Source organism: Lepus europaeus, chromosome 19 (genome assembly GCF_033115175.1).
Source record: "Lepus europaeus isolate LE1 chromosome 19, mLepTim1.pri, whole genome shotgun sequence".
Classification (NCBI taxonomy): Eukaryota; Metazoa; Chordata; class Mammalia; order Lagomorpha; family Leporidae; genus Lepus; species Lepus europaeus.
Window position 1 is genome coordinate 15,188,071 of NC_084845.1, and position 16,193 is coordinate 15,204,263.

At 63.3% G+C, this 16,193-nt stretch overlaps 1 protein-coding gene across 1 annotated transcript; it reads right to left on the bottom strand.

Annotated features, from left to right (window-relative positions):
- Window positions 1-1,017: 1,017 nt before the first annotated feature.
- Window positions 1,018-14,203, bottom strand: ARHGAP33 (Rho GTPase activating protein 33). The gene is made up of 21 exons (XM_062177064.1): window positions 12,580-14,203; window positions 12,413-12,497; window positions 12,039-12,119; window positions 11,800-11,937; window positions 11,308-11,400; window positions 10,550-10,672; window positions 10,389-10,466; window positions 10,238-10,304; window positions 10,083-10,142; window positions 9,834-9,986; window positions 9,655-9,757; window positions 8,091-8,235; window positions 7,929-8,011; window positions 7,741-7,848; window positions 6,087-6,232; window positions 5,292-5,445; window positions 5,053-5,198; window positions 4,897-4,971; window positions 2,754-3,416; window positions 2,269-2,660; window positions 1,018-2,178 (listed from the first exon to the last, which is right to left on the bottom strand). Exons 1-21 carry the CDS (start codon window positions 12,918-12,920, stop codon window positions 1,390-1,392), a joined length of 4,023 nt encoding a protein of 1,340 aa, XP_062033048.1. The 5' UTR covers window positions 12,921-14,203; the 3' UTR covers window positions 1,018-1,389.
- Window positions 14,204-16,193: the final 1,990 nt, after the last annotated feature.

Below are 16,193 nucleotides of genomic sequence, written 5' to 3' on the forward strand. Positions count from 1 at the left end.
TCTGCTGTTGCTCTCTGCAGGCTGCGAAGACTCCCACAGTTGTGGGCCACAGCAGGGTCCAGAGGGGTGAAGCCTGGGGCTCGGGCAGCAGCTTGGCTCTGTGCAGCAGCCCCAGCCCCAGCCCCAGCCCCAGCCCCAGAGCCAGGGCCAGCCTGCACCGCTGCCTGGAGCCCAGCTCAACAGTATGGATATCCCCAGGGCCCTGCACCGCCGTCCCGTGCGCTCACCGTTGACCCTCTGTCCCCCTAGTCACCAGCCCCACGGTCCCTGGCTGGCCCTCTTCTGACCAGGGAGTCCCAGTGGTCCCCTCGCTGACCTGGGACCCCTGACCAACCCCGCTTCCCCCAGGGCCCTGCCCTGCACGCCAGCCTTCAGGAAGCAGCCTCCCCGCTGGGGATCCAGAGCTCTGTGCAGCAGTTTGAGAGGAAGTTCCCAGCCAAGATCCAAGCCCTGCCGGGGCGGCTGCCGCTCACACACAGGGCTGCCCCGCTGGACCCCCAGCCCTGTGAGCTGACCCGCAGGGAGGCTCCCACACCCTGACAGGGGAGGCCACCAGGGCAGGTGAAGCCGAGGGCCCGGAGTGTCTGCGCCATGGCGCCCTCCCAGGCCCACTGCAAGTCCAGCTCTGCTGTTTTCTCCCGCAGGCCCTGAGCACTGAGCTGACCGGAGAGAGTCTCTTCTCCAGCCTGCAGAAGTGAGAAACGGGGCCCTGGTGGGGGCCCTGGGTCCCCTTCCTCCTCCCTGCGGTAACCCCTGGCCTGCCCCCGCCCCTCTGCCGCCAGCATGGACCTGCTGGAGGAGATCATGGCGGAGCTGCACAGTGGGTGCCACCTCGGGGACCAGCCTGCCTCAACCTCGCTCCTGGTGCCCACGGTCCCCTCTGCGGATGTCGCCCCTCGGAGCCCCCCAGGAGCGACTCCCCACCGCCTGCCCCAGAGGAAGTAAAACGATAAAGCAGCCCTTCCTTCTGTGTCTTCACTCCCTGAGTCGCCCCAGCACGGCAGCAGCAGCCACATTTCCACCGTTTTATTAAGCTTGTCAGATGGTTTAGTGGGACGTGTGGGGGAGATGGGCAGGAGCTCCCCCCATCCCCTGTGCACAGGTCAGGACATGCTGGGGGCTCCTGGGAGGGAGAGGGGGCGGGGCGTCAGCCTAGCCTCCCCCGGGTTTGTGCGAGGGCCCCCAGGATGGAGGGTGGTGGGAGGATGGGCGTGCCCTTCAGCCCAGGGTAGGGACTCTACAATTATAGGTTAGGGACCCACATCAGAAGCAAGTTACAAAGTTAGAAACCTGGGGTATGGATCAGGGCTCAAGAAAAATACAAAACAAGGGACTGGCTGGGGGATCCCACAGGGGAAGGGGGGAGAGGAAGGCCCTCCTGGCTTCAGCTCAGCAGTAGCTCCGGGTCTGGCCTTCAGAGTGGAGGGACCAGCTGGGAGTTGGGTAGGGAGGTGGGGGACCAGCCCCCTCTCCTCTTTGCCCCCCATTTCTGTACAAAGACCCTCCAGGGTGCTCACCCCCCCTCCCGTAGGCTGGAGGGCCTGCCCTGTAAAGCAGGAGAGGCTCGGGTGGGCCCCAGGGCCCAGGCACCCTATGAGGGGTGCGGGGGCCCCAGGGTGCCCTCTGTTTCTGAGGGAGGCGGGGGGCTGGGGGGCCGGGATCTGAGCGGCTTCGGGGATGGGCAGGAGGGGAAGAGGAGGAGCCAGAGGAGGTGGGTGAGGGACCCCTGGGCCCCAGGGCTAGGTTGACATAGAGGGGCTCAGGCCGGGTGGGGCGCCGGGCGGGGTGCTGCGGGGCTGAGCAGCCAAGGTGGTCTGGGGGAAAGCAGGAGGGGGGCGGGGGGTAGCTGAGCAAGAAGTCGGGGGACCTGTGCAGGGGTGGTGACTGGCCAAGCATGCCGTAGGAGGCACTGAGCCCATCAGGGGGCATGGAGCGAAAGGGACTCCAGGACCGGGTGGGGCCGGAGTAGGGAGACCCCTCAGCTGCCCCAATCTCATAGTAGAGGTTCTCTCCCCTGTCCAGTGATGCCGGGGGGCCCCGAGAGCTCCTCCAGGCTGGGGCTGGGGAGCTGGGCTGGAAGGACGGGGGGCCCAGGGAGTGCAGGCCTGGTTTGGGGACCCCGAGGAAGGGTGGCAGGCACTCCCGGGGGGCTGGGGAGAAGAAGCCAGGAGTAGGCACCTGTGAGGAGACAGAACATGGGGACTGAGTTGCCATCTCTGGCATACCCCTGCACCCCACCCCCACCCCCGCCCTGAACCGGGCACTGACCTGGGCAGGGCCTCTGAGCCCCCTCCTTGAGGTCCCCATGGGCCGCGGGTTCCTCACCAGGCTTCCATCGCTTTGTTGCCTTGGTAGGTAGGGTGGGGGTGCTGGGGCCCAGGCTCCAGGGTGGCCTAAGGAGTGGGGGATTGGCCCACTCCCTGTGGTCCCCAGGGGCTCCCCACCCACCTCCAGGGACAGTGAGCGGCGGAAAGGGGAACGAGGAGCAGGTGGGGTGCCCTCGCGCTCCTGCTGGCTCTGCCGCTCGGCCACCTGCTGTGCCCGCTCAGCCAGGGCCAGGGCCATGAGGCGTGCTGGATTCTTGGGGGGTGGGGGTGGGGCCCCTCCAGGCCGCAGGAGGGACAAGGGTGGGGGCAGCAGCGGTGAGTCCGCCCCAGGACCTGTACAGAAAAGGAATGGGAAGTGGTAAGCAGAGTCCTAGGGTGGCCTTGGGGACCAGGAGCTGGGGGCGGGGTAGGCCAAGCAGCCCTCACCGTGCTGGCCCTGGGGTCCCCGGGCCCCGGGTAGCGACAGCTTGCTGCAGACCTCCTGCTGGCAGGTTTCGCTCAGCTGGGCCTCGGCTCCACGCAGCAGCAGCGGGATGAGATGGGGCCGTGGGCCTGGGCCAGGGCTGAGAGCTGGTGTTGGGGTGACGGAGACAGGCGTGCCCCCAGCCCCCAGCAGTTCTAGCACAGCGGGTGGCACTGACACAGCCAGGGGCTCTGAGATGTCCAGGGCAGTGGGTGAAGCCGGGCTGGTGGGCCCACGGGGTGAGAGGGCCTGAGGGGTCGCCCTGGGCGGGAAGGCGGAGGCAGGGGCTGGGGGGGCGGGGCTGGCAGGAGGTGCAGGATCCCCCGGGGTGGGGCTGCTGCAGCGAAACGTGAGGGGGTCGAAGTCAAGCCCGCGGAGCCCCTCCAGGCAGCGAGGGGGGCTGAAGTCCAGCTCGTCTCCATCATCCAGCCAGGCTGAGGTGCGGTGCGAGGGGGAGCCAGAGAGCGCCCCCAGCGCAGCTGCCGACGACACAGAGGCTGAGGACGAGGAGGACGAGGACGAGGAGGGCGAGGACAGGCTCTCGCATGAGCCGGCAGGCGCCGGGCCCACCGGGAAAGCGTCGCTGCTGGAGTGCGGCCGCCGCAGCCGGTGTAGCCGCTGGAGGCCTGCGAGGGAGGGCAGTTGGGGGTCAGAGTCAGAACTTCAGGCTCATATGTCAGTGAGAACAGGGCGATCCCATGAAGAGGAACTGCCCTGGGGAGGGCCGCAGACGACCATTCCAGACCCCAACACCCAGGCTGTGAGCGTGAGGCCAGTGGGGACCCCCACACTGGGACACACGGGACACTCGCTCCAAACACCTGGACCCGTCCCGAGCAGTTAACATGTGCAGTCTCCTGGGGGCAGGGGTGTGGCTTGAAGGGCCCCAGCCCACTGGAGCTTACAGCACCCCGTGGGAGAGCCACAGACCACCTGACAGCCGCCAGTGGCCGATACGCTCAGCCACACCCACGGGAGTTGGGGGTGGCGAGTGAAAGAGCCAAGTTCACAGGCGCGTGGTGCCCCTTTCTCACACCCTGTAAGTCACATTTGAAAAACCAGAAATGAGGCCGGTGCCGCGGCTCAATAGGCTAATCCTCCGCCTTGCGGCGCCGGCACACCGGGTTCTAGTCCCAGTTGGGGCGCCGGATTCTATCCTGGTTGCCCCTCTTCCAGTCCAGCTCTCTGCTGTGGCCCGGGAGTGCAGTGGAGGATGGCCCAAGTGCTTGGGCCCTGCACCCCATGGGAGACCAGGAGAAGCACCTGGCTCCTGCTTGCGGATCAGCACGATGCGCCGGCCGCAACGGCCATTGGAGGGTGAACCAACGGCAAAAAGAAGACCTTTCTCTCTGTCTCTCTCTCACTATCCACTCTGCCTGTCAAAAAAGAAAAAAGAAAGAAAAAGAAAAAAAGAAAAACCAGAAATGAACAAAAAAGCTGGGGTGATGATCAGCAAATATAAAGGATGCCTCTCAGGGGGCGGCAGTGGCCAGGGGAGGCGCTCACAGGTACGGTTTTGGGGCTTTTCTGGTTCTGTCTAATGCGTTCATGAATGCTCATAATATGAGTGAATTTTTTTCTCAAAAGCAATGAATAGGGGTCAGCGCTGTGGTGGAGTGGGTAGAGCCACCGCTTGTAGTGCCGGCATCCCATATGGGCATTGGTTCGAGACTTGACCCAGCTCTCTGCTGTGGCCTGGGAAAGCAGTAGAAGACAGCATAAGTGCTTGGGTCCTTGCACCCCCATGGGAGACTGGGAAGAAGCTCCTGGCTCCTGGCTTCGGATTGGCCCAGCTCTGGACATTGTGACCATCTGGGGAGTGAACCATCAGATGGAAGAACTCTCTCTGCCTCTGCCTCTCTGTAACTCTACCTTTCAAATAAACAAATTTTTAAAAAAGCAATGAATAGATAAAAAGGTTGTTTGAGGGCTCCTTCCAAGGACCAGTGAGTACTTTGTGTAATGAACCCAAGGAGATACTTTGGCTCACTGTACCTAAAGTCCGAATATTAAACTTTTAAAACCAAATGTTTGGAGTACATTTAGAGGCCAAACCAAGGCCCCACTTGCTCCCAGCTGCACTTGGTGGGCCCACCCCGTGCTCACCAGCCCCGCTGGCCTGGGATGACAGCGACTCCTCACTCTTGGCGGATCTCAGCGTGACCGTGTCTGGTCCACTGCCTGCAAGGGAGGGGGAGAAGTAGGAGGCGGAGGGCACTACGCGGCCTATCCCGCAGCCCTGCCACCTGCACGGCCTCTGACCTGAGGGCTGCGCTGGGGCACGAGAGCCCCCAAGCCAGGGCAGGGGCTTCTTGCGGTGGACGTTGGGACCCCGGCCCAGTGCAAAGAATGTCTTCCAGCTGCTACCTCCTGGCTTCCGCTGTTTCTCGCCTCTCTCCCCTTTCCTCCTGGAGTTCGGGTAAGAAACAGGAGGTAGTCTGAGGAACCAGGGCCTCCAGGGCCCTCCTTCCCCCGCCCCTCCCCTCCTGCATCCCACTCACCTTTCCACAGGGGAGGCTGGGGCTTTGGGAGTGGTAGGCTCAGTGGGTGTCCCCAGCCGGCCCTGGGTGCGAGCCTGGGCTTCCTCCAGCGTCAGCAGGCGAGTGGAGGGGCCGCTGCCCGCAAGGGACTTGGGCCTGGGGAGGAGGCAGCGGCCTGGGGAGTTAGGAAAGGGGCCAGCTGTCAGCTCTGGGGCCGCTCGAGGCCACAGGCAAAGCCAAGCGCCACAGCTCAAAGCCCCGGCCGCGTAGCGTGCCCACCCGGGCTGGCAAGGCAGGGGGCCAGAGTGGATCAGGCGGGAATGGGTGCGGGCAGCAGGCAGGTGAGAAGGAGGTGAGGCAGAACGAGCTGATGAGGAGGCAGCTCCCAGCAGCCAGCGAGGGCAGGGCTCTGGCTTCAGTTACCTCGGGCCAGAGGGCCCTCCGACGAGCTGAGTCCTGACTGGGCTGGGGTCCCGGGCAGGGCGGGGAGTCTGGGCGGGGCCCGGGCAGGGTCAAATCTGGGGACCTCCCACCTCCTCCCTGGTGGACCCCTGGCCCCAGTGCCCCCAGGAGCTACAAGGGGTGAAGGAAGAACGGTGTCCGGGCGGGCGGAGAAGTGGGGATCCTGAGCGTAGGAGCTGAAATGAGAAGGAGGGGGCCGCGGGGAGGGAGAGGCCGGGGCGGGGTCCTCAAGGAGCTGGGAGGGAGGTCCAGCTTCCGCGGGGGTCGGGATGGGGCTGAGAGCCCGCCTGCCCTCCCACTGCGGCCCTGACGATGAGGGGCGCTAGCCAGGCTATCAGGGTGGGACGGGCATACCTGCAGGGCCAAGGCCAGCGGAGGTGAAGGTGTCACTGAACAGGACGTCCACGTGGGTGAGCAGGAATTCCACCACCACCGACTGCACCCGAACCTCCCGGAAGGCGGCAGCCCCACCCAGCCCCACTGACTCCAGCTCCATGGACCTGCATGGGAGGAGGGGAAGGCCAGCGCCTTGAGCCCTGGCTGGAAGGTTCTGGGTAGGCGCTGTGAGGAGCCAGTGGAAGCAGTGACTGGCAGACTGCTCCCGCCCCGGACTGGGTTCTCATGCTCCCCCACCACCTCCTCAGGCTCAGTTGTGCAGTCTGGCTGGTGGTTCAGGCCAAACATGGCATCGTTCGCTCTCTCCCACCCATGTTCAATCTCTCAGCAAGTCCTGTTGGCCCTACCTATACAATCTCACTCTTCTCTACTCCACTGCCCCCACCCTGGCCCTGCCCCTGTCCTCTCCTGCTTGGACATCCCAGCAGCCTCCTCCCTGGCTCCTTGCTCTTCTTGCCCCCAGCAGTCCACTCCCTACCTGCAGCCAGAGGGAGCCTGTGAACCCCTGGGTGAGGTCAGGGCTTCTGCCCTGGCTGCGCCTCACTCCAGGTAACAACCAAAATCCTCCCCATAACCCATGACCCATGACCCATGACCCATGACCCATCCACAGGGTCCCAGTCACCTCTCCGACCCCATCATCACTCGCCCTCCCATTCAGCTTTAGCCTTCCGCCCGCTGGCCTTTGCACTTGGCTGTTCCCTCTGCCTGGTTTCCCCTCCCCAGATGGCCACCCGGGTCCCTCCCTCACTTCCTGCAGGTCTGGACGCAAATGTTACCCTCTCAGTGGAGTCTTCCCCACCCACGGATTGAAAATCGTGAGCGACCTTCTCTTTTTCTTCTCCTCCAGACTTCTTATGCGTGACACCTGACATACAACCCATTTTACCTAGTTACCTATCTGTTTCCCAGAATGTGAACTCCTTCGGGATGGAGAGTGTGCCAGTCTTGGGCGCCATCACCCTGCTGCTGGCCAGAAAAACTTACCCCTTCCCCGCTAGTCTACCTGAAAAATTAGGCTGAGGCTGGACTTGTACAGAGCAGGTTAACCCCCACCTACAACGCCAGCATCCCATATCAAAGCGCTGGTTTGAGTCCTGGCTGCTCTGTTTCTCATCCAGCTCCCTGCCAATGCCCTTGGGAAGGCAGCGTTAGATGGCCCTAGTGCTCGCGCCCTTGCACCCATGTGGGAGACCAGGACAGAGTGCCTGACTCTTGGCTTCAGCCTGGGACAGACAGGTCTGTTGTGGCCACTTAGGGAATGAACTGACGTATGGAAGATCTCTGTCTCTGTCTCTCTCTGACGTTCACAAAAATAAATGTTTAAAAAGAAGAAAACTTCAAACAGCCAGGACACTTGTCCATCCCTTTCCGGCGTCCTATCTCTCCGGCCCCACTCCCCACTCTATTTTTCCTGGTTATGCTTCAGCGTCCACCTCCCCCATGAGAAGGTAAGCCCCGGAGGACTGGGCCTGCTCCCTGGGAGCTCCTTCATTAGATGAATGAACAAGAGAACGAAAGTCCGGTGCATTCCTGGGGTGCTCGCAGGAGACTTGAGGCCCACTCCATGGGCGGGAGCTGTGGCAGGCAGGCTGGTGCGCTGCTGGCTTACCGTAGCAGGTTGGGGGCCCAGACGATGGCCAGGTTGCGGGCATGCATGCTGGTGTTGGCACTGTGTTTCGCCATGCGGGCCAAGTGCCTCAGCAGGTACTCCAGGGTCCTGGGGGTAGAGTGGAGGGGGACGCCTGAGCCTCCCTTGCAGCCCCACCCCAGCCCTGGCTGCCCTGCCGTCTTATTTACCTGTAGTGTGGCGGGGGCAGCTGCTGGATGACATCGTGGACCCTCACCAGGCGTTCCTCCTCGCCAGGCACTGACATGGCCTCCTGGGATCGTGGACAGCATGAGGCGGGCTGGGCCAGACGCATCCCACAGCCCGCCCACCTTGCCAGCTCCCTTACTCACACTGAACTTCCCATAGAGCTGGTAGGTGAGCAAGGGGTTCGGCAGCTCTCGGAAGTAGAGCTTGCAGAGGGAGGACACGCTGTGGATGTCCTGCAGGAAGGCTGGGCCAGACAATTCAGGTATTCTCTCACTGTCAAACTCGTGCCTGAGACCGCCAGGTCGGGGAGGAGAGACAAGTCAGAGCTTGCCTGGTGCAATCCTCCACTCCCTCTCCCCAGGTGACCACAGAGGGGTGCACCGCTCCTCCCCAGACCCTGTGCTGGGCTCTCCAAGGGCCAGAACCTTACCGAACTCCCTCAATGAGCCTGTGTGGCAAAGACAAAGGTGCCCCACTTTACACAGGAGGACACGGAGTAGCTACCCAAGGCTGGCCCGAGTGTGGCCGTGCTCCTACCATAAAGCTGTGTCATCCTCGGGGCGCTGAGAGGCTGCTGGGAAGCAGACAGAACCCCGGCGCTCTCCTCTCGCGACTCTTCTCTGGGCCCCCTGCTCACACCCCCGCAACCTCCGCCTCAGTGCTCCCCAGTGGCCTGCACTTGTCTCCTGGCCTCTTGGGAGCCCCTTGCTCTTGCCTCACTCCTTCCCACCTCCAGACTCTTGCAGGCCCCCCGGGCTCAGAACCCTCTCATGGATTCCCCCTCCCTTGGAGGAAAAGCCCCAGTCCTAACAGTTTCAAAATGGCTGCTCCCAGGCTGCCCCTGATGGCCTCCTGGGCACCGGCACCTGCTGCCTTCTTTGCACTGGCTGCTCCCTCCCCGGTGCGTGCTTCCCCCAGGGCTCTGCACGGCCTGCTCCCTCACCTCCTCCAGCGCTCTCTCCCATGACGCCCCTCTGCCCACGCGATCTAAAGCTGCAGTCTCTTCCGTGGCTTATGATGATGGCCCGCCTCGCCCCACTCTGTTTTCCTCCATGGCACTCATCACTTCTAGGAGACCCTGTCCTCTCCTGTAGGGAGTGAGCCCCGGAGGCAGGGCTTTCTTCTGGGTGTCTCACTTGTTGCTGTGATCCCAGTGCCTAGTACTTGGCACACACAGGTGTTCAGTGAAAGCTGATCCCTCTGCTTAAAAAGCTACCTCTAGGGCCCAGTGCTGTGGCCTAGCAGGTCAAGCCGCCACCTGCAGTGCTGGCGTCCCATATGGGCACTGGTTTGAGTCCCTGCTGCTACACTTCTGATCCAGCTCTCTGCTATGGCCTGGGAGGGCAATAGAAGATGGCCCAAGTCCCTGGACCCCTGCACCCGCATGGGAGACCCAGAAGAAGCTCCTGGCTCCTGGCTTCAGATCGGCCCAGCTCCAGCCGTTGCTGCCATTTGGGGAGTGAACCAGCAAATGGAAGACCTCTCTCTGCCTCTCTGCAACTCTACCTTTCAAATAAATAAATAAATATTTTTTTAAAAAAAATCGCTAACTCTATTGTCACCTTTCAGGTCTCAGCTGGGGTGTTATTGTTCAAAGCGGCCCTCCCTGACCTTGCCTTTGTCCACCCCGGTCCTGTCCCGTCTCCCACACACAGCATAGGGCTGGCATGGAGACAGCACTCAGTCAGGTGCATGGCAGGCCCTCACCGCAGCCTCTGGATGTTGGAGGAGACGCCTGAGAGCCGGTAGATGCCGTCCACCACCCCGTGGGCCTCAATAAACTCTGAGCAGCAGCGCAGCACCTGGGGCACTGGGACAGAGCGGCAAGGTCAGGCTGGGCAGCTCACATCCTGGGGGGTGCCCGGGGAGGTGGGGGCCGGGCTCACCGTCCTGGCCTGAGTTGCTGAGGTGCTCCCCAAGGTCACAGCCAAACACCCTCTGCCGCAGGATTCCCCTCTGCCGCAGCCGCTGCCGAGAAGGGCGCGAGCGCATGAAGGTGCGGAGCAGCCCAGCCAGCTTCCCACGCGGCCGGGGCACAGCTGCGAGGCAAAGGGGGGGCCACACGGGACAGCGTTAGCCGCGGGGCTGGGGCGGGGTAGGGGGCGGGCAGGGACCTGACCCCCTGTTTCCATTACCTGAAGTCAGAGAGGAGAGACCCTGGGGAGCTGGGATGCTGCACAGGGGGCCGTCAGCATCTGTGTGGACAAGGGGTGGAAAGCGTGGACAGTGGCAAAGGGTGCAGCAGGGCCTCCTCCACGCCCCCACCCCCACCCCCGGCCCTGGCACCTACCTGCCTTTAGGCCGGGACCTGGCCGCTCGGTGAAGAGTTCCACACATTCACTGGGGAAGAAACCGACCTGAGAAAGGGTCAGGGTCAGTGGCTGTGCCGCCCTAGCTGGCACAGGGCCCCAGTCCCACTGTCTGCCCCGGGCCAGGCTCACCTGGAAGCCTCGCTTGCCCCGCCACCAGCTCCGATCCTCCGTGGGTGGCATGTCGATCACAGAGACAATGTCTCCCACCTGGAGAGGGCGGGTGCAGGGGAGGGGTGAGAAGAGGGGCGGGGCAGGGAGCCCAGCGGCAGCCCGCTCCCCCACAGCCTCACCTCGAAGGACAGCTCGTCGGGCGCCTGCGCCGTGTACCGTTTGACCACGTGGGCGGCAGCTACCGCAGGGATGTTGAGGGAGGCCTCCTCGCTGAGCAGCAGTCGTCGGCCATGATTGTCCAGCTGGGATGCAGGCAGGATGTGGCAAGGAGAGGCCAAAAGAAGGCGTCAAGAAAGGCACCCAGGGTTCCTCCATGCCCAGCGAGGCCACCAGCTGTCCCTTGCCACCTGTCCCTCTCTGCTGAGGGAGGATCGAGGGCCACTCCACGGGAGGGAGCTGCGGGGGGCAAGCTGGTGAGCTGTGGGCTTACGGTAGCAGGTTGGGGGCCCAGACGATGGCCAGAGATACTGGTCAAACGCCTGACCTCTTGCCCCTCTGGAACAATCCACTGGTCCCCCTCATTTGTCTCAGGACTCCCCTGCCTCCAAGACCCCCTGAACCTTGCACCTGCATGTTCCACAGCTGATACCGCACACCTGCTGTCTAGAAACCCTCTGGTCGGAGTCACTCGTAGCCAGGTGTTCTGCGAGTTCCAGCCAGACCTATTTCTAGCACATAAACCTTAAATCTCCAGTTCCCGTAGCCCAGCACCTACTCACACACACACACAGACATGCGCCCACACAGACACTGAAATACCAGTGCCTCCTCCACTCGTGCTCTTCCTTTCTTATGCGCACACACACTCACTGGCTGGTCCCCGCCCTCAGACAGCCGTCACTTGCTGCCAACTCCGAGCCCCCTTGCTCAGGCCCACCTCCATCCAGGTGAGCACAGGCCCGCAGTTGAGGTTGCTGTCCACCAGTCCTGACAGGGTCTCCAGGTACTGCAGCAGCAGTGGCACCAGCATCTGGGGGCAGGTTGTGAGGGTGGGCTCCCGTGAGCAGACTGAGAGAGCCGGGGACCCCCCCCCCCATTGCCCTTGCTCATCTCTGGGGAGGGCTGACAGATTGATACAGGGCCACTGTGCGCCTGCTCACTGCTGAAACATGGTCACCCAGTGGGTAAACAGGCTGGCCAGGGCTCCTGAGTGCTCCCACTGGCTGCACCCTGCTGACCCTCCCATGGAACCCCTTGGACCTCCTCACGATCCTAGAGCCCCCAGAACTCGGCTCCATGTCTGAGGCTCCTCCATTCTTAGTGGTTGGAACTCAGGCTTGCCGGTGTTGCAATATCTATCTATCCCCCTGCCTTGGTGGGTTCACAGGTGACTGATGGGAAGCCGGAGCCGAGACAATAGGCGGGTTACCTGGGCAGCTCTGGCACCCTCTGGAGGTGGGGGAAGCTCTGGCAGGCAGGAGAACCTCCGGTCAAATATGCACCGATGGAGGTGGGCATCCAGGGAGCGGAAGTCATCGTAACTGCGGAGGACTGGCCAGGATCGGCCCTGCGGCAGCAGGGGAGGCACAGAAGGGAACAGCGGCGTCATGGCACGAGCAGAGGATGGTGGCGGCCCACCCGCAGGCTGGAGGAGAGGTGGGGGCTCACCTGACAGGTCACCTGCACCCCGAACACCAGCTCGTTCTCTCCGGAGAGGGTGGGGCCTTCTCGCTCTGGGGACAGCAGGAGCTGCCAAGGAACAAAGGCCCGGGTGAGGGCCTCATTTTTGTCCCCCTCCTGGGCTTCCCCAAGAATGGGGCCTGCGATGTCCTGGCCGGAGCACAGGCCCCCGGCACAGAGCAGCACCTAACAGAGGTGTTCTTGCGTGAACACAAGCGCAAACCGATGAAGGAATGAGCAGCTCCCGCATCTGCCCACGTCCCTGGGATCGTGCCCCTGACTGCTCAGACAGGAGCAGCAGCTCTTCTGGGGCAGAGCCGCGGACAGCATCCAGCGCTGAGCAGGATCTCCCCCCGACATACCTGGATGTGGCCAAAGTCAACGTTCTCATAGTGGAAGTGGGCGCAGTCAGCCAGCCGCGGGAAGGGGCCTCGCGGAGCTGAGAGCCTGCGGGACAGACGGCACATCGCCAGTGGCCCCGTGAGCGCCCCCCCCCCCAACACTGAGCCTTCCCCTGCCTCACCCCTACCTCTTCCCAGGCTTCCCCTTCACACTGGGGCCCCCGGGGGCCGGCAGGGGCTGCACTGAACCCTCTCCTGGGCCATCCAGGCTGTCGGTGCTGCGAGCCTGAGGACAAGACAGAGCAGAATCAGAGGCTGCCAGAGGTGGGCGCAGAGGGACAACAGGAGCATTGTCATTCGCCAGCCTGGGCCAGAGGCCAGGGCTGCCCCACACACTGTCCTGGACACGGGGTGGCTCGGCGGAGGTGATGGCTGGAGGGCAGGCCTGCTGCTTCATGTGTGGTCCGGGGCAGGGGACAGGAGTGAGGCAGACCACTGCAAAGAGTTTGCTGTTCCCATCTCTCCCCATTGAAACCTTTCTGAAGTCCCAGCAGGGTACGGTCCCCTCCGACTGCGCTGCACAGTCACAGCTCACAGCTCCTCCGTCTCCCTGTGTCTTCCCAAGTGCACAGAACACAGATACGGCCCCGTCTCTCTAGAGGTCCTGCACCTCCACTGGCTCCCTGTTGTCCTGGGCTTGAAGTCTGCGGTCTCTGGTCTGACAGTCAAGCCTTCCCCAAGCTGGTTTCCGTTCACCTCTCCAGCCCTTTCTCTCCCATTGCCCTCTCTCTCAGAGCTCTTGAACTTCCAAGAGTCCAGCAAAAGCAGCACCGTCTCACTTCCTTCTAGAGCGTCAGGAAGGCTGTGCGCTGTGTGCTCCAGAACACTCGTTCTCGCCCTTTCGCGAGGGTCACACCTCCTTGTGTCCCTTGATTGTCAACTCCTGCGTCCACTCCCAGGAAGTTCTCCCTGGCACCCAAGGCTGCACTCTTGTGGCCCCTCGCCATCCCGAGGGTCCTCCCTCCCAAGCTGCATGACCGCCTGAGCTTGCCCCGTCACAGCCGTGAACGCTCTGAGATGCCCCTGTCTGGTGACAAGTCCCTCTGAGCCCCGGACTTTGACGGCCCCAGAAGCAAGGCCCCAGGCTGAGACCCCAGCACGCCCAGCGCAGAGCTGGGCACAGAGTTGGTGCTGGATTCCTCTGGGCCCCCAGTGCCCAGGGCTAACCCAGTCACACGGCAGGGGCTGGGTCAAATCCGACAATAAATTAACCAGCTGCCAGATGGGGACGCACCACGCTGGGCTCCAGCTTCTCCCTGCTCTGCCACCCAGAGTCCTTGCCTGGGTCTCACCCTCAGGGCGTGTCCCCCTTGGGCCCAGGAAGCTCCCCAAGGCAGGATGGGATCTGCCTCTCCCTGTGCCTGGAGCACGGAGCAGGGCTCAGTGCGTGTCTGTGAAGCAAGGCAATGAGGCAATGAATGGATGAATGAGCGGGAGCAGAATGGTGGGCGCCGGAGACGATGGGGGAGGGGGAGGCGGACAAGAAGATGGAGAGGACCCAAGGATCCGCGCGGTCCTTGGGGTGGGGTGCTAGGGGAGTGGCTGGAGAGGCCGGGGGAGAGGCTCAGGCTGATGGGAGTGGGGGGCTAGAGAGCGACAAGGGTGGGCTGAGGAGAAGAAAAGGGTCCAGCTGAGGCTGGAGCCGGTGGGGGCGGGGCTCAGGAGCGAGAACGGGGTTGTCGGGAGGAGGAGGGGGCCGGACCCGGGCAGGGTGAATGTGGGGTGAGGATGCCGAGGAGGCTCTGGGGTCCGGGCTAGCGAGGGCCCCGGCGAGCCGCGGCAGAGCCCTGCGGGGGCCACTCGGCTGGCGCGCGTCCATCCTGGGCCGGCCCCTGCTCGCGAGGGCCGGTCCTCGGCCGCTGTCACCCCCATTCTGGGCGTGCAAGGGGATGCGAGCTGAGGGGGCGGGGTCGCGGTGAGGGCTCGGACCCAGGCCCGGGCCGGAGGACGGGAGGGACCGCGACCGAGGGTGAGGGGCGGCGCGGGCCGCGGACTCGGGCGGGGCTGGGGGCGGGGCGCGCGGGGCGGGGCCGCGCCCGGACAGACGGCCACGCGGACGGACGGACTGACGGCCTCGTGGGCCCCTCACCACCATGGTCGCGTAGCTCCCTCAGGCCCCAGCCGCTCTCGACCCCTCGATCGTCGTCCTCGTCGCCGCCGCCGCCGCCGCCATGGCGACACAAAGGGGAGGGCGCGAGCCTCGCGCGGGTGGCTGCAGGCCCCGCCCCTAACGGCTGCCCGTGGCCCCGGCGCGCTCCCCACAGGGGCTGGGGAGAGCGGGGACGCGGCGCCGCTCCTCATTGGCTCCGACCTCGGCCCTGGACGACGCCCCGCCCATTTGGTGGCTATTCATTGGCTTCGCCTTGGGCCCCATCCCCGGCTCGGCCTTTTCGATCCCGCCCCCCGAAGTTTGACAGCGCCACGCCCATGGCTGTTTTTCATTGGCTGTCGTCTCCCCCTGAGACACACCCCCAGGTTCTTTATGCTCTGCTTCCGACACTTGCAGCCCTGTGCCGTGGGTCCGGCCCCGGTGACCGCTCCTCTGGCTTCCCCCACCGGACTCCCACGGGGCGTCCGGCCTCCCTCCCTCCCTCAGGCATCCTTTCCAAGTCCTGGCCCCCCAGTCTCCCCCGGCCGTCCTGACCTGACTCCGCCCACAACGCCTGAGGGTGCTTCACCCACGGGAGCCTTTCATCGGCTCCTGCACCCTCTCTGGGACAGAATCCTGGGCTGTCCGCGACGGGGCCTCGCCCTGCCCCCTGGGCGTTGTCCTTGTCACGGCTCCGCCTCCAGCTTTGGCTGCTTGTCCTAGGCAAGGGTGGAGCCCACCATGCCAGCGACGCGGTCATGCTGTAAAGGCAGGTCCATATACTGCCGCCACCGACCACCAGCACTGTAACGACGGCTTTTCCTAGAAGGCTCTCTCCGCGGGCCCTCACCACGGAGAACTCGCCTGGGTTCATTCATTCATTCATTCTGGCCACTGAATTGGTGGATACGTCAATATCAAAGCACCCAAAAACATATCCCATCCTCACTGCAGTTCCAAAGCAAAGTGCAAGAAGATAGAAAATGAACGAAACAAATATTTTGCAATCTAGACTTAGGGGCCGGCACTGTGGCATAGTGAGTGAAGACAAGGCTACAGTGCCAGCATTCCATATGGGTGCCGGTTCGAGGCCCGGCTGCTCCACTTCCGATGCAGCTGTCTGCTATGGCCTGGGAAAGCAGCAGCAGATGACCCAGTTCCTTGGGTCCCAGCACCCACATGGTAGACCGGAAGAAGATCATGGTTCCTGACTTTGGATCGGCTCAGCTTGGGTGTTGCAGCTACTTGGGGAGTGAACCAGCGGATGGAAGACCTCTCTCCCTCTCTCTGCTTCTCTGTAACTGCCTTTCAAATAAGATAAGTCTTTTTAAAAAATAGAAAGAAAAAAAAAAAACAGCCGCAAATTCTTTGACCCTCCTGTCTTCAAGAGCTGGAGTGTACCTGCTCTCCACGAAGCCTGGAAAACTTGTGAAGCTTCCACCAACAGGGAATAGTGGAAGTGATGCTGTGATTTCCAAGGCAGTGCAGTTTCCTCCCGGAGCACGGGGAGGATCAGCTACAGAGCCGGGGGCACCGTGGGAGAAGCATGAGACACTGTGGCAGCCGTGCTGTGAGGAGGCCCAGGCCAGTGCAGAGACCACACACAGCCATTACAGTCAAGCCTCAGCCTCTGAGTCACCTCAGCCCTGGTCC

Coding starts and splice junctions, on each gene's coding strand:
- ARHGAP33 (XM_062177064.1), bottom strand. CDS start 12,920: ATGGGGAGAGATGGGAACAGCAAACTCTTTGCAGTGGTCTGCCTCACT. Junction 9,758..9,833: donor CAGCAACTCAGGCCAGGACG/GTGAGCCCGGCC, acceptor GCTCTGTCCCAG/TGCCCCAGGTGCTGCGCTGC. Junction 2,179..2,268: donor GGCTCAGAGGCCCTGCCCAG/GTCAGTGCCCGG, acceptor GTCTCCTCACAG/GTGCCTACTCCTGGCTTCTT.